At 43.0% G+C, this 13,237-nt stretch overlaps 1 protein-coding gene across 1 annotated transcript in view; it reads left to right on the forward strand.

The window, feature by feature from the left end:
- CPNE1 (copine 1) overlaps window positions 1-10,530 on the forward strand; it is a 72,446-nt gene extending 61,916 nt beyond the window's left edge. Inside the window, 5 exon segments of the mRNA XM_086852735.1 lie at window positions 6,916-6,941; window positions 6,944-7,051; window positions 8,791-9,027; window positions 10,252-10,314; window positions 10,317-10,530. Coding sequence (XP_086708861.1) covers window positions 6,916-6,941; window positions 6,944-7,051; window positions 8,791-9,027; window positions 10,252-10,314; window positions 10,317-10,397 — 515 coding nt within the window. The 3' untranslated portion in view covers window positions 10,398-10,530.
- Window positions 10,531-13,237: the final 2,707 nt, after the last annotated feature.

Consider the following 13,237-nt stretch of genomic DNA (forward strand, 5'->3'; position numbering starts at 1 on the left):
TTGATGATCATTGTGATGAATTCCATTGTGCAGGGGCAGGTGTAGGGTACAGAGCAAACCACATCTTGCAAGTCTTTGCTCACCAGCAGGAGCGAGGGCAATGTGTCGTGGAAACCCATTGCGCAGGGTACCAGGCACAAACCTCTGCTCAACAGCAGGAACGAGGGCAGTGTACCCTGCAACCACCTGCAAACAATCACTTAGCAAACATCCACCTCAGCTAGGCCCAAACCCCTAAACCAAGTCCCTTGTGATATTCAGGGCCACAGTCTCTGTCCTTGAGACGGTTGTGAGACAGATGAGAGAATCTTCAGAACATCTTTTACAGGAAGGAGAGTCAGTTCTCTCAGGAAGTATTTAAGGGGGCTGCTAGATCATGTAGAAAAGGAATTAGGCCAAATCTCAGTTTGAACTTAAAATGTCGACTTCTGTAAAGGACAATAAAAAATGTTTTTACAAATATATTAACAGCAAGAGAAGAGGTAAGACCAACCTTTGTTCTTTATTGTTCTTTATTGGATAAGGGAGGGAACTTAGTAATCGCAGATGAGTGTTGGAGTCTGAGATACAGAGTGTGTGCCCTTGTTTCTGATACTTAGTTTTAAGATCCAGAAAAACACTGAATTTCATATAATATGAAATTGATGAGCATGTTTTCATGGTTATACATGAAAACAACTGTTAAAGTTAGATAGAAAAACTAAAAGTATAAGTGTGTAGATCAGAAAGTTTTTTTTAAATTACTGGGTGAAAAAGTTAGAGAACAAGAGACAAGATGGAGGATTTAGGGTGTTATCTCTTGTCCCTTCTTCTTTCTTCTTCATGTTTTTCTCCTAGAGGTTTTTGGGTAATAGTAAATGATTGGACAGAAAATGCCGCAGTGTAGCACATAGGCAAAGGGTCATTGGGTCATTAAGAAAAATAATATATGTGTCTATTGTTAATTGGGTGAAAATAGGTATAAAGATAAAAGAACTGTGTATTTCGGAGCCATTTTGTGCATCAGTCATGAAGTGTGCCACAAGGCCTTGCTTGTACCATCAGAAGAAAGAAATGTACCAGATTGCAAAGATTAACTTTGTGTAGCCAGCCTGGAGAGACCTGTTAAGTTTTGTGATGACCTTCTAATAAACACGAGAAACAAGATTCTAACGAGCTCGGGAGTTTTCTTCAAATCATAAGAACTGAGATAAGCAGGGCTCCCCATGAGGGAGGATCCCAAAAGAATTCCGTCCAAAGGAGGCTGAGAGATCCAGGATGAGACAGAAAAATACAGAAGAGATGCAGCAGAATCAGAGAAACAGAAAAAAGAGTTTTTAAAGAAAAGTTACAATGAGGAGAAGGCAGAAGTACTTAATGCCTTTTTTGCCTCAGTCTTTAGTGGGAAAGCAATTTGCCTTCAGGACAGCTGTCCTCCTGGGTTGGTAGATGGTGGCAGGGAGCAGAATGGTCCCCCTGTTATCCAAGAGGAAGCAGTCAGAGAATTGTTGAGTTGCTTGGATGTTCGTAAATCTATAAGCCCAGATGGGATCCATCCTAGGGTGATGAGGGAGCTGGCAGATGAGCTTGCGAAGCTGCTCTCCATCATTTACCAGCAGTCCTGGCTCACTAGTGAGGTTCCAGATGACTGGAAGCTGGCCAATGTGACACCCATTCACAAAAAGGGTGGAAAGGAGGATCCTAGTAATTATAGGCCAGTCAGCCTGACCTCAGTACCTGGTAAGGTAATGGAACAGTTTATACTGAGTGCCATCATGCAGCACTTACAGGATGGCCAGGGTATCAGACCCAGCCAACATGGGTTTAGGAGAGGTAGGTCATGTTTGACCAACCTGGTCTCCTTTTATGACCAGGTGACCCACCTGGTGGATAGTGGAAAGGCTGTGGATGATGTCTATTTGGACTTCAGGAAGGCCCTTGACACTGTATCTTACAGCACACTCCTGAAAAAGCTGGCAACCCTCAGCTTGGACAGGAGCACTCTTTGCTGGGTTTAGAACTGGCTGGAGGGCTGGGCCCAGAGAGTGGTGGTGAATGGTGCTGCATCCAGCTGGCAGCCAGTCACCACTGGTGTCCCTCAGGGGTCTGTGCTGGGGCCTGTTCTGTTCAATATTTTTATTGATGACATGGATGAGGGTATTGAGTCCTACATTAATACATTTGCAGATGACACTAAGCTGGGAGCATGTGTCAATCTGTTGGAAGGTAGGAGGGATCTGCAGAGAGTCTTGCAACATTTAGATGAATGGGCAAAGTCCAATGGGATAAAATTTAACAAGTCCAAGTGCTGAGTCCTGCATTTTGGTCACAATAACCCCCTGCAGCACTACAGGCTAGGGATAGTGTGGCTGGACAGTGCCCAGGTAGAAAGGGACCTGGGGGTGCTGGTTGAAACCCAACTATGAGCCAGCAGTGTGCCCTGGTGGCCAAGAAAGCTAAAAGCATCCTGGCCTGTATCAGGAACAGTGTGGCCAGCAGGAGCAGGGAGGTCATTCTTCCCCTGTACTCGGCACTGGTGAGGCCACACCTTGAGTTCTGTGTGAAGTTCTGGGCCCCTCAGTTTAGGAAGAACATTGAGATACTTGAGTGCGTCCAGAAGAGGCAAGGAAGCTAGTGAGGGGCTTAGAACACAAGCCCTGTGAAGAACGGCTGAGGGAGCTGGGGTTGTTTAGCCTGGAGAAAAGGAGACTCAGAAGTGACCTTATCACTCTCTACAACTCCCTGAAAGGTGCTTGTAGTCAGGTGGGGGTCGGTCTCTTTTACTAGGCAGCACTGACAGAACAAGAGGACACAGTCTCAAGTTGCGCCAGGGGAAATTTAAGTTGGACATTAGGAAAAAGTTCTTCATGGAAAGAGTGATAAAATACTGGAATGGTCTGCCTGGGGAGGTGGTGGAATCACCATCCCTGGATGTGTTTAAAAAAAGACTGGATATGGTACTCAGTGCCATGGTTTGGTTGAAGTATTAGGGCATTGGTTAGACTCTATGATCTTGAAGGTCTCTTCCAACCTAGTGATTCTGTGATTCTGTGATTCTATAACTAGGATCTTATGGAGGAGGACCTGGAGGAGGAACTGGTCCAGATGGAGATGGACACATCTATGAATTGTTTGATTTGTCCTTCTTCCCTTGTAAACAATCATTAAACTTCTGAAGTGGAACTGAAATAGAATCATTACTGTCTCCTTTTTCACCATCTGATTTATATTTTCCATAAACCTAACACTCTTCTTGAGTCAGACCTCATCCAAATTTACTACGTAGATAACTGTCAGCTTTCTCTGGGCGCATTTCTCTTTTCTCTAACATTTACTTTATGCATCTTCTAGTTTAACTCTTTAGCTTGCAGCATTTCCTTGATGATTTGAGTCTTAGAAGAATTTTTTTCAGGCTCTCTCTGCCCTCTAGCAACACCTACTTTTTCTGGTACACAAACCTTTTCTTCAACTGCTTTTAAACCATCCCTAACAGCTTGATGGGCTTTCTGATATGCATCCTGAATGGCCCATTTTAAGGATCCCTTATCTAACCTTTGCATATGATTCAAAAGCTCAGACATTGCCTTTTCTTGTTCTTGAAACAAATGAACAAGTTGTTCAGACCGAAGTTTAGGGTAAAATGTTTCTGGTAAGTCCTCATCAAATTCCATAGGAGATAGATCAGTTTGCTGTGCTGACGGAGCAAGTGGGCTTTGCTGTGCTGATGGAGCAGGTGGGGCTGAAAAGGTGAAGGATGTGCAGGCATACTAGGCATACAGGCAATGGTGGTGCCGAGGGAAAGGGTTGAGGCACCCATGGATCTATGTCAATACAATATCCCTTCTTCTCCAAAATTCACTCTTGGACACCGGCCACACAGTTTTTGGGGTCTTAATATAATTTGTTTTCAATAAATAATTTTCTTCTTTGTCATTCTTTCTATCTTTTTCAGCTGCTGCAATAGCTCAAGCAGCAGCTGCTGCAACACAAGCCCATCCTTTCATTGCTTCTACCATTAGCCGTAAAGCATGATAAGTAGATACCACCTTTCCAGCTTCTTTGTCCCCGTTTGAATAGATCCCCAAAGTTCTGTACCAACATTAGTCCATGTAGCTGTATCATAAAACTGATCAGCACTTATGATTAAAGCTTGTTTTCTACACCAGAGAAGCAGTGCAGCCAAATCCCCTTCTTAGTCTCTGTTTTTTTGCATCAGGTGTGTGCAGCCTCTCATCCACCAGCACCCCTAAATCCTTCTTATCAGGGTTGTTCTCAATCTGTTCCTGCCCCAGTCTGGATTGATACTGGAACTGATACCCAACCCAAGTGAAGCACCAGCATCTGGCCTTCTTAAACCTTATGAGATTCCCATGGGCCACTTCTCAGGCTTGACCAGGTCCCTCTGAATGGTCCTGTCCTTCAGATGTGTCATCTGCAAACCTGCTGAGGGTACACTTGTTCTCTTCATGTACTAATGAAGATATTAAATAACACTTGTCCCAGTATGGATGCCTGAGTGACCCCACTTGTCACTGATGTCCATTGGGACTCTGAGCCTTTGAGCACTACTCTCTGGATGTGACTGTCCAAGCATTTTATCTGTCTAACAGTCCACTCATCAAAACCATCTCTCTCCAATTTAGAGAGAAGGATGTTGTGGGGATCTGTGTTAAAGGCTTTACAGAAGTCCAGATAAATGACATCCATGTCCCCTCCCTTGTCTACTCAGCTATGCCATTGTACAAGGCCACTGGGTTGGTCAGGGAGGACTTGCCCTTGGTGAAGCTATGCTGACTGTCCTGAGTCACCTCCATGTCCTTAGCAGAGCTTCCAGGAGGGTCTGTTCCATGATCTTCCCAGGCACAGGGGTGAGGCTGACAGGCTGGTAGTTCCCAGGGTCCTCCTTTCTACCCTTTTAAAAGATGAGGACAGCGTTTCCCCTTTTCCAGTCACTGAAGACTTTGCCTGACTGCCATGAGTTTTCAAATATCATGGAGAGTGGCTTGGTAATTCCGTCAGACAATTCACTCAGGGCTCTGGGGTGCATCTATGGGTCCCATAGACTTAAGTACATTCAAATACCTCAGGAGAGGTACCTGATCTTTACTTACAGTGGGATGGACTTTACTCCTCCAATCCTCATTCTGCTGTCCATGCACTCAAAGAGGTGTGGAAGGAGCATTTGTCATTGAAGACTGAGGCAAAAAAGGTATTGGGTACCGCAGCCTCCTCACCTGTTGTTACCAGTTTTCCAGCATTTTTGATCAGGAGGTTTGACTTTTCTTTTCTGGTTAATGGGCCTGTAGAAACCTTTCCTTTTACTCTTTGCTTACCTTGCCAGATTCAGTTCCAGCTCCACCTTGGTCATCCCTACACAACTAAACTTTATACGCTTCCTGGGTCACCTGTCTTAGCTTCAACTATGCATCTGTTCCTTTGCTTTTAGTTTGACCAGCAGTTCCGTACTCAGCTGTGCTGGTCTCTTGCCTTCCTTGCCTGGTTTCTTGCTCCCGGGATTGCTAGCACTTGTGTTCTGTGGAAGGTTTCCTTAAAAATCTGCCAAGCTCAGTTCTTCTCCCTTGTCCCTCACGGCAGTATCCTAGGGTATCCCACTGACTATTTCCCTGAAGAGCTGGAAGTCTGCTTTCCTAACCTTCAGGGGCCTAACTTTACTCTTACCTGACCCATATTTCTCAGGACTGACAATTCCACAGGCGCATGATCACCGCAGTGCAGGCTGCCTCTGATCTTAATGTTCCCAATTAGCTGCTTTGTGTTGATCAACAGATCCAGTAAGACATCCTCTCTGGCAGGTCTGTTGATTACCTGGGTCAAGAATCCTTCATGCTTTCCAGGAGTCTCCTGGATTGCCTACAGCTCACTGTTCTGTTCCCAACAGATATCAGGACAGTTGAAGTCCCCCAGCAGGACAAGAGCCTGTGAGCACAATGTTTCTGGTACATTTGGTAGCTGGAGCAGAAAGTCTTCATCAACAGGCTTCACTTGTTCAGGCAGCCTGTAGTAGACCCCAACCATAAAGTTTCCTTTGTTGCCATGGTCATTGATTTTTACCTAGAGATTATTTTTTACCCACATGGCTGTTCTTTAGAAGCAGCTCCTCACACTCATTTCACCCCTTGATATAGAGGGCAGCCCCTCCATCTCTCCTTACTCTCCTGTTCCTTCCTCACAGCCTGTAGCTATCAATAGCTGTACTCTTGTGATGGGACTCCCATGAGTGTCCCACCAAGTTTCAATAACAGCACCAAAACGGCTAGTCTTTCTAGCAGCCCAAATGGCTTCCATGTCCTCCTGTTTGTTGCCCATGCTCTGGCCATTACTGTAAATCACTCAGCTGGGCTGTTGGCTGTATCACCTTCTTGGAGGAACGTTCATAATTCCTTTGAGATAATTTTCTGCTGTTTCCCTTCTGCTTTTCTTTTGGCATAGGACTCCCTGGCTTGTCTCTGTAAGTGTGCAAGTGTGTTTTTGTGATACTCACACACTTCAAAGTCAGCAGAGTATAAATGCACCTCAGCAGGGCTTTTGATTTCACCCCTGATGCTGGCATGCCAACATTAGGCTCATGTCTGCCAACCTGGTCTTTCTGCCTTCCTCCTTCAAACCTAGTTTAAAGCCTTCTCAATCAGCCCTGCCAGCTCAAAAGCTAGAATTCTGAGCTTTGTGATGTTAAAAGCACAAAGAATGACGTGAAGAATTGCAGAATGGGGAAGAAATGTATAAATCAAATCTGCACCTGTCCACTGTTTTCATCTATATGTTTCCTGCATTTCCTGTTATACTGCTGCTTATTTGCCCTTCAGGAGTTCACAGCTGTGTGAGTTGTCTTCTGGCTATGTTGTTTAGTAACACTTATAAAATAATAACTGGAGGAATTGCAGGTTCTTGTGTCAGCTTTACTTCCTTGTGTTGTAGGGATCCAAGGAATAGTGGATTCCTACTGCACCAGATTCTGCCTCAGATCTGACTCTTCAGGCCAACCAACTTCTCTCTTATTATAAACCATGTGGCGAGGTTTGCAGCACACTCACTGCTACAAGGAACTCCTGCAGTGAGTGTAAAGGCCTCTACTGTGGATCAGCTTTGGGTTGATGTTTCTGTTTTCCTGAATATGGAATAGGAAATTGATGTTATCTTCCTTCTTTGGAATCCCAAGTTTGGTCTTCTAGGTTGTCAGCCTACAGAGAGCATATCAATGTTCTCTTGGTATGTACTGATATGAACCAATACTGGGTAGACAGATTACTGTCATTGTTTAAGTGATACTTATTTCTCTCCCAGTTTGCTGGCACTGTACTTACTGTCGCATTGTACAGGAGTGCTGTGTTGCCTGTTAGACCAGTTGGACTGAAGCAGCAGTTGCCTCACTCTAATCTCTCTTACCCAGCTCTGTCCCCTGTAGGACATGCACATTGAATAGTTTTGTGCCAAACAATTTTGCTTTCAACAATGTTGAGAAGAAGCCTCTAAGAAACTACCAGAGGGCTTGACTATATGTCCCACCATAATGGCATGGAGTCTGAGAACTGTTAAATCAGTGTGCTGGTTGCAGAGCATCCATGTTTCTCTATGGTTGGTAAGAGTTGTTTGTGTGCTGCTGTGGCCATGGTTGCTGTTAAAATTTTACTTAATTTCTTTAAATTTCATTCATTTTGCTTAAGGATGAAGAACTTGGATGTCCTGATAGATTTTTAGCTGATTTCATTTTGACAGACCAGTCAGAAAGAACTTTGACATGTGCTGCTTGTTTTACCACCTAGCTGTGTCAGTATTTTTGGTGCTACTTAATGTTTGTGTGTATATCAAATATATTTCCCACACTGTGAGGCACTTGGGCTAAGGAGATCTATTTCTTACATTTCTGAGGGTATTTTTTAACCTTCCCAGCATTTTGGAGAAATCATCCTAATTCTCGTAATGTGTTAAATATTTCTACTTTTTCTTTCTGATTTAAACCTAACTATTAAGTAAAGAATCTGTCAGCAATCAGGTACAGAAATTTGTGTTAACTGTGCTTTGGAATTGGAAATTCAGTTTTATCTTATTTTTTTAAAAAAAATTCTTTAATATTAATATCTTAATAATTTATCAATAATATTTATAATAATTATTTATGTAATATATTTTTATTTTAAATTAGAAGCATTAGAAGCATTAGAAATCTCAAGATACAGCAGTTGCTCATTTCAGAGCCAGGTATTCAACTTCTGGAAAACTATAAAAATTTTAAACATTTTGCCATACTACAGCATTGGTTTGAGGTGCTCCTTTCTTTCTGGAAAAGCTCCTCTATTCTTCCCTTCATGTTATCTCAAGAGCATCTCATATTATTTATCACTCTTGTATTTTGAGATTTCTAATACTTCTAATGCTTCTAATTTAAATTATTGGTAACAAAAGAACCAAGCCTTTTTGAGTTATACTGCAGGGATGTTAAGTATCTCTAGCCTTTCTAAACACCAGTCACTAAAACAGTGCCTGTCAGTGAATTGTGTATGTAGCTGTGTTAATTTAGTAGTAATTTTTGCCAATTGATGCAAAAGTTCTTTATAAATTGAACTTAATCCTTTCTCTTTTTTTCTAGTACAGAGAATATTGGAAGGGCAGAAAGAAAATCATTAGGCATAGGAAAAAATGCAAATGAACATGAGTTTCTTTAATGTTCTGGTTTTGTCTCAGGCACAGCAACATCTGATTCCTTTCCTAGCATAAGGGAGTGCTTTATCTACCTTCAGTTATGTGAGCTCTGGTGTTGAAATACCTCACTGGATGCTTTCTCATGTGTTTCAGCAATATTTTATCTTGCTGATCATCACAGATAGAGAGATCACTGATCTAGACCAAACTAGGCAAGTAAATGTTAATGCCTCTAAGCTGCCCATGCCCATTATCATTGTTGGTGCTGGTGAAGCTGATTTTAAAGCAATGGAGTTCCTTGATGGAGACAGTGGTGTTCTGCAATCTATGACAGGAGAGCCAGCTGCACGGGACATTGTTCAGTTTGTTCCTTTCCGACAGTTCAAAAATGTATGTTGTTTTTAAATTCTGAAGAGTTCCAGTGCCAGGATGCATGCATCCTAAAAATGACTGTGGTCTTGACAAGGCAGCAAGCTGCATGTTCAGAGGACATGCCTGTGCTGCTTGTTCCCAGCAAGAGAGAGAGAGATGTTGAGATGTGAGAGTTGAGATGTTGGCGTGTTCAAAGCAATGTCTTGCTGTCTTGTGTCGCGGCGTCGGAAAGCCCGGAGCACCGCGACTTCTCTAGAGAAGCAGCCCTGAAAAGGGCTGGGTCGAAGCGCGTGAGCAGCTTCAGGCTTGTGAGGCCAGCTCAGCTCAGCGGCGGCGGGCAGGCGACACGGGAAGCAGGGACAAGAAAGCTGGTCTAGCGTGCCGCTAAGCACAAACCTTTATTCAGCCAGAGCTCTGGTGAAGGGAGCCAGGAACAGCTAATCTACCCAACAGGGGAAAACCCGGGATATTTATGGGGAAGGAGAGGGGCGGGGGGAAGCCCGAGATACCTGTATCGGTGTGGGACAGCAGGGGGGAACACCAATGAAACACAACAGTTTAACATATCTAACTCAAAGACCCTGGGAGTGACGCATTGTGTCTCTCTTACAGAGAAGTGTCTTGTCTCCAGGGGAGAGCCAGGATCTAGGGCTCAGCGGGCTCCTCCGCACCCACAGTCTTGCAGTTCTTGAGAGCTCTCATTGTATAATTGATTATGCATACTATCTCTTGGCTATTGCTGGGTTAAAGGGGATGTTCTCTGTCCTGGGATGTGAACATTTAGGCCAAGAACTGATATGGCAATATTGTCAGTCTCTGATACTGAGGCCCATGAGTGATTGAAGTTGAAATCAGTCTTCCCTGCTGTGGAAAGCAGTCCAGTCACTCACCAGCTCGCTGAATTCCGCTGTTGGCATTGGCATTCATGCACTTCGCACTGTCAATTTGGTTGAGTGATTCAAATGAAAACCCAAAATAAGAGACATTGCTAGTGGCTGGGGCAGTTTTTCAGACTGGGGCCATATAAAGGCTATGTGAGTCTGAAGTTGAGGTGAGAATGAGTTGTTTTCATCAGCAGTGCACACTGAGACTGACTGGAAGTGCTCCTAAAGCTGTAGCAAGAAATTCTTAAAACAGAATGAGTGGGGAAGAAGTTCTGAATTCTCTAAGATAATGTTTCACTAAGCTACCAAATCTGTTCTTCGTGGTATTTCTGATTTATTCTCTCTATTCTCTTTTCAGGCTCCCCAGGAAGCACTTTCCCAGATGGTTCCGGCTGAAGTGCCCAAGCAGCTAGTGTCATACTTTATAAATGGCAGTGGTGGCCCCTGCTGAAACTGCCAGAAATCAAGGTGATGCAGATTCAAGCTAACCCTGGCTACCTGTAGCACTTTGGTAAAAGAGAGCTGCCTGCAGCCACACTCTCCCTTGCACACTGTGGGTGTTCAGTGCCTTGAGATTGCACCAGTCACACCATTTCTTTCACCTGCTTGCACTGAGTCTTTGACCTTTCCTATTTCTATCAGAAGACATGTAAATACAGGAAAAACTCCAAGTGCTAGAAGTTTTTGTCAGAGGAAGATTGACCTTGTTGGTTTTCTGCCTTGCAACAGTGACACATTGTGACACATCACACCACACATAGTTGCTTGACACAGCCCATCTGCTGCTCGCTATCAGGGTGGGCTTCTGAACTGACCTTCTCTTGTGCTGAGCCTGAGGAGAGAAGTGTTGCACCCGTGTTTGCTGTAGTGACACTTACAATGGACTCCTTGATAGTGTCTTCTATCAAGCTGCCTTCAAAATGGGGACCCTTCTTTTCTGGATGTGACCAAAGAGTGTTGGTTGGATGCCTGAGGTAGTTCCTGTTGTGCCTTTATGAAGTGCCAGTATATATTTTATGTTTCAGTGACTATGTTTTTCTGTGTTCTTTTTAGTCACATTTTATGGATGCTAAATCTGAACCACAGTGCCTGTACAAATTACAGGCCGCATAGCTCCTCAGGCTGCCTGAGAAAGTAGCCTGAGAAAAATATGAGAAGGAATTAAAACAATTCTCAGGGACACTAAACAGCCTTGCAGGTGTTGTTTTGCAGTCCTCTTGTTTTCCCTTGCAAGAGAAAGTCAGGGGGGTAGTGTGCCCCTGACCAATGATGGTGATGTAGCACTTTGCTAACCAATAAGAGTTTCCTTTCTGTACTTTCCATGTATCTGTCTATAAGACAAGCCTAGAGCAATAAACTAGAGAATTCTCGTGTTGAAACTCCCTTGAGAGTTTGTGTTGTTCTTTATAGCTGTTCCCAATCGGAACAACAACATTTTTCTATTAGAATTTTTTTTTTTTGTGATGAACTGCTGCTTGAAGCCATTGCTATATTTCAAGAACACTGCACTTTGATTATTTATGGAAGTTAAATGAGGATTAATCATTAATTAATGGGATTAAGATGAGATTAATGAGTCACATTAATGTGACTTTAAAAAATCCATCAGTTGAAAACACTGAAATGAAGATGCTTTTGAGTGAATTCTTTATATCACACAAATTACAAAATGAAGAAGGAACTTACCTGTGGAACCCCAAGGAGGTGCTTCCTTATCCTCAGTAGTGTGAAGTGCGCATTACATGATCTAGGCACATGATAGCACAATTTTTTTGAGGAAGATGGTTAATTTCCAAGTAGAGATAAAGAAACTTGAGCTTTCATTGCACTACGAGTGTCATCACTTTCATTACATAAATATTCTACTTTGACTTAGATAACATGTCTGGACTCTTATTTCCTTCCTGGACCTCTCCCTTTGTTTACCAGCAATGTGGATGGTGGCGTTTCAGTATCTGAGTGAGCCTAGGTTCAGTCAGATCCAAAAAAAACCAGAGACAGTTGTCCATCATTGTTAATTTTGTTCCCCTTTAATCTCTAAGACTGCTGAATCACACAGCCCTTTCCTGCAGCAAGATGAGATGCTCCTTTACTGTGAAGTTACAAAAGAATTTGTGTCTTCTACCACATAAACCAGAAAATGGTGAGAATACACTGGCAAACTGCATCTGTGATCCAGGCCCTGAAACTAGTTAAGTTACAAACTTGAGTGAAGACAGAACTTGGGGTTGAATTCACATCCTCAACTAGACTAATTGTTCTGGGTGGACTCTTCCCCCAAACTTCTATTACACAGCTTGTGCTTGAAGGGCTGTGGGGTCAGCACCACTGCCGAGCCAAGATGAATCTGTTCTAGTTTTTTATTCAAAACTATTTTGACCATGATATGTTCTCTCAGGTTACATAAATTTATACATTCCTCTAGAGATAATGTCTGGACTGTCTTTCCTGACACCTAGTGTCAGGCTGTAAATAAGAGGGGATGGGTGCACTGTGCTATTTAGATTACTTATTGCCCAAATAAGTCAGATAAGATATCAGTCTCGAAGGCGTGAGACTTGGAGAGAAGCAATAAGTCAGCAATATGTCAAAGGTAGTCACAAATTTCTTCTTCAGAGAGCAGTATATAACATTTTGGTCCAATAGACAGTTGACTTTATAACATATCACCTTTGCTAAGTTCTGTCACACTGCATCTGTCTTTCAGCTAATAGATTATTAGGTCACGTACACCCATGCGCCTTTATCATAACTTCTAAATTTGTAGCTGTAGTGGTTTAGATTTGCCAATTTGTGTTTCCCAGCCAATTCACTAAATAATGTGGGGGGTTTTAGCACTTGCTAAAACCACTAGGGCAGTTACTAATTTCTCTCTGTGAGATATGGATTAGGAGAAGGGAAAAACAAGCTTAGAACTTAAAAGGAATAAAGAAACTTTATTCACATGACTACAAGAGTAAGAAACCAGAATAAAACCTCCAGAAACCTTTCTTCTCCCTGCCTAGCTTTTTGTTTTCCCAACTGAACATGCAGAGACAAAACCTGGGATGTTAAAGCAGTATCAACTATACAATAGTTTTTCATCAATCCTTGGAGGGAGAGGAGTTTTCTCTTGTCATGCCATGGAGACTTCTCCACAAGAAACAGTTTCCTGTGGCTTTTCATTTCCACGGATAGCAGCTGTCCAGACAAAAAATCTGCATTGTGAAATTCCTCACATTTCCACAGCCCTCCTAGAGGTGTGTCCGTGGGCCATGAACTCTTGGGGTATTATTTTAAGGGTGAGTTGTCCAAAGGCAAAGGTTCTCTTAATCTGTTTCTGTGATTATCTCTGTGAACAGAAG

Source organism: Cyanistes caeruleus, chromosome 16 (assembly GCF_971803275.1).
Source record: "Cyanistes caeruleus chromosome 16, bCyaCae1.hap1.1, whole genome shotgun sequence".
NCBI lineage: Eukaryota > Metazoa > Chordata > Aves > Passeriformes > Paridae > Cyanistes > Cyanistes caeruleus.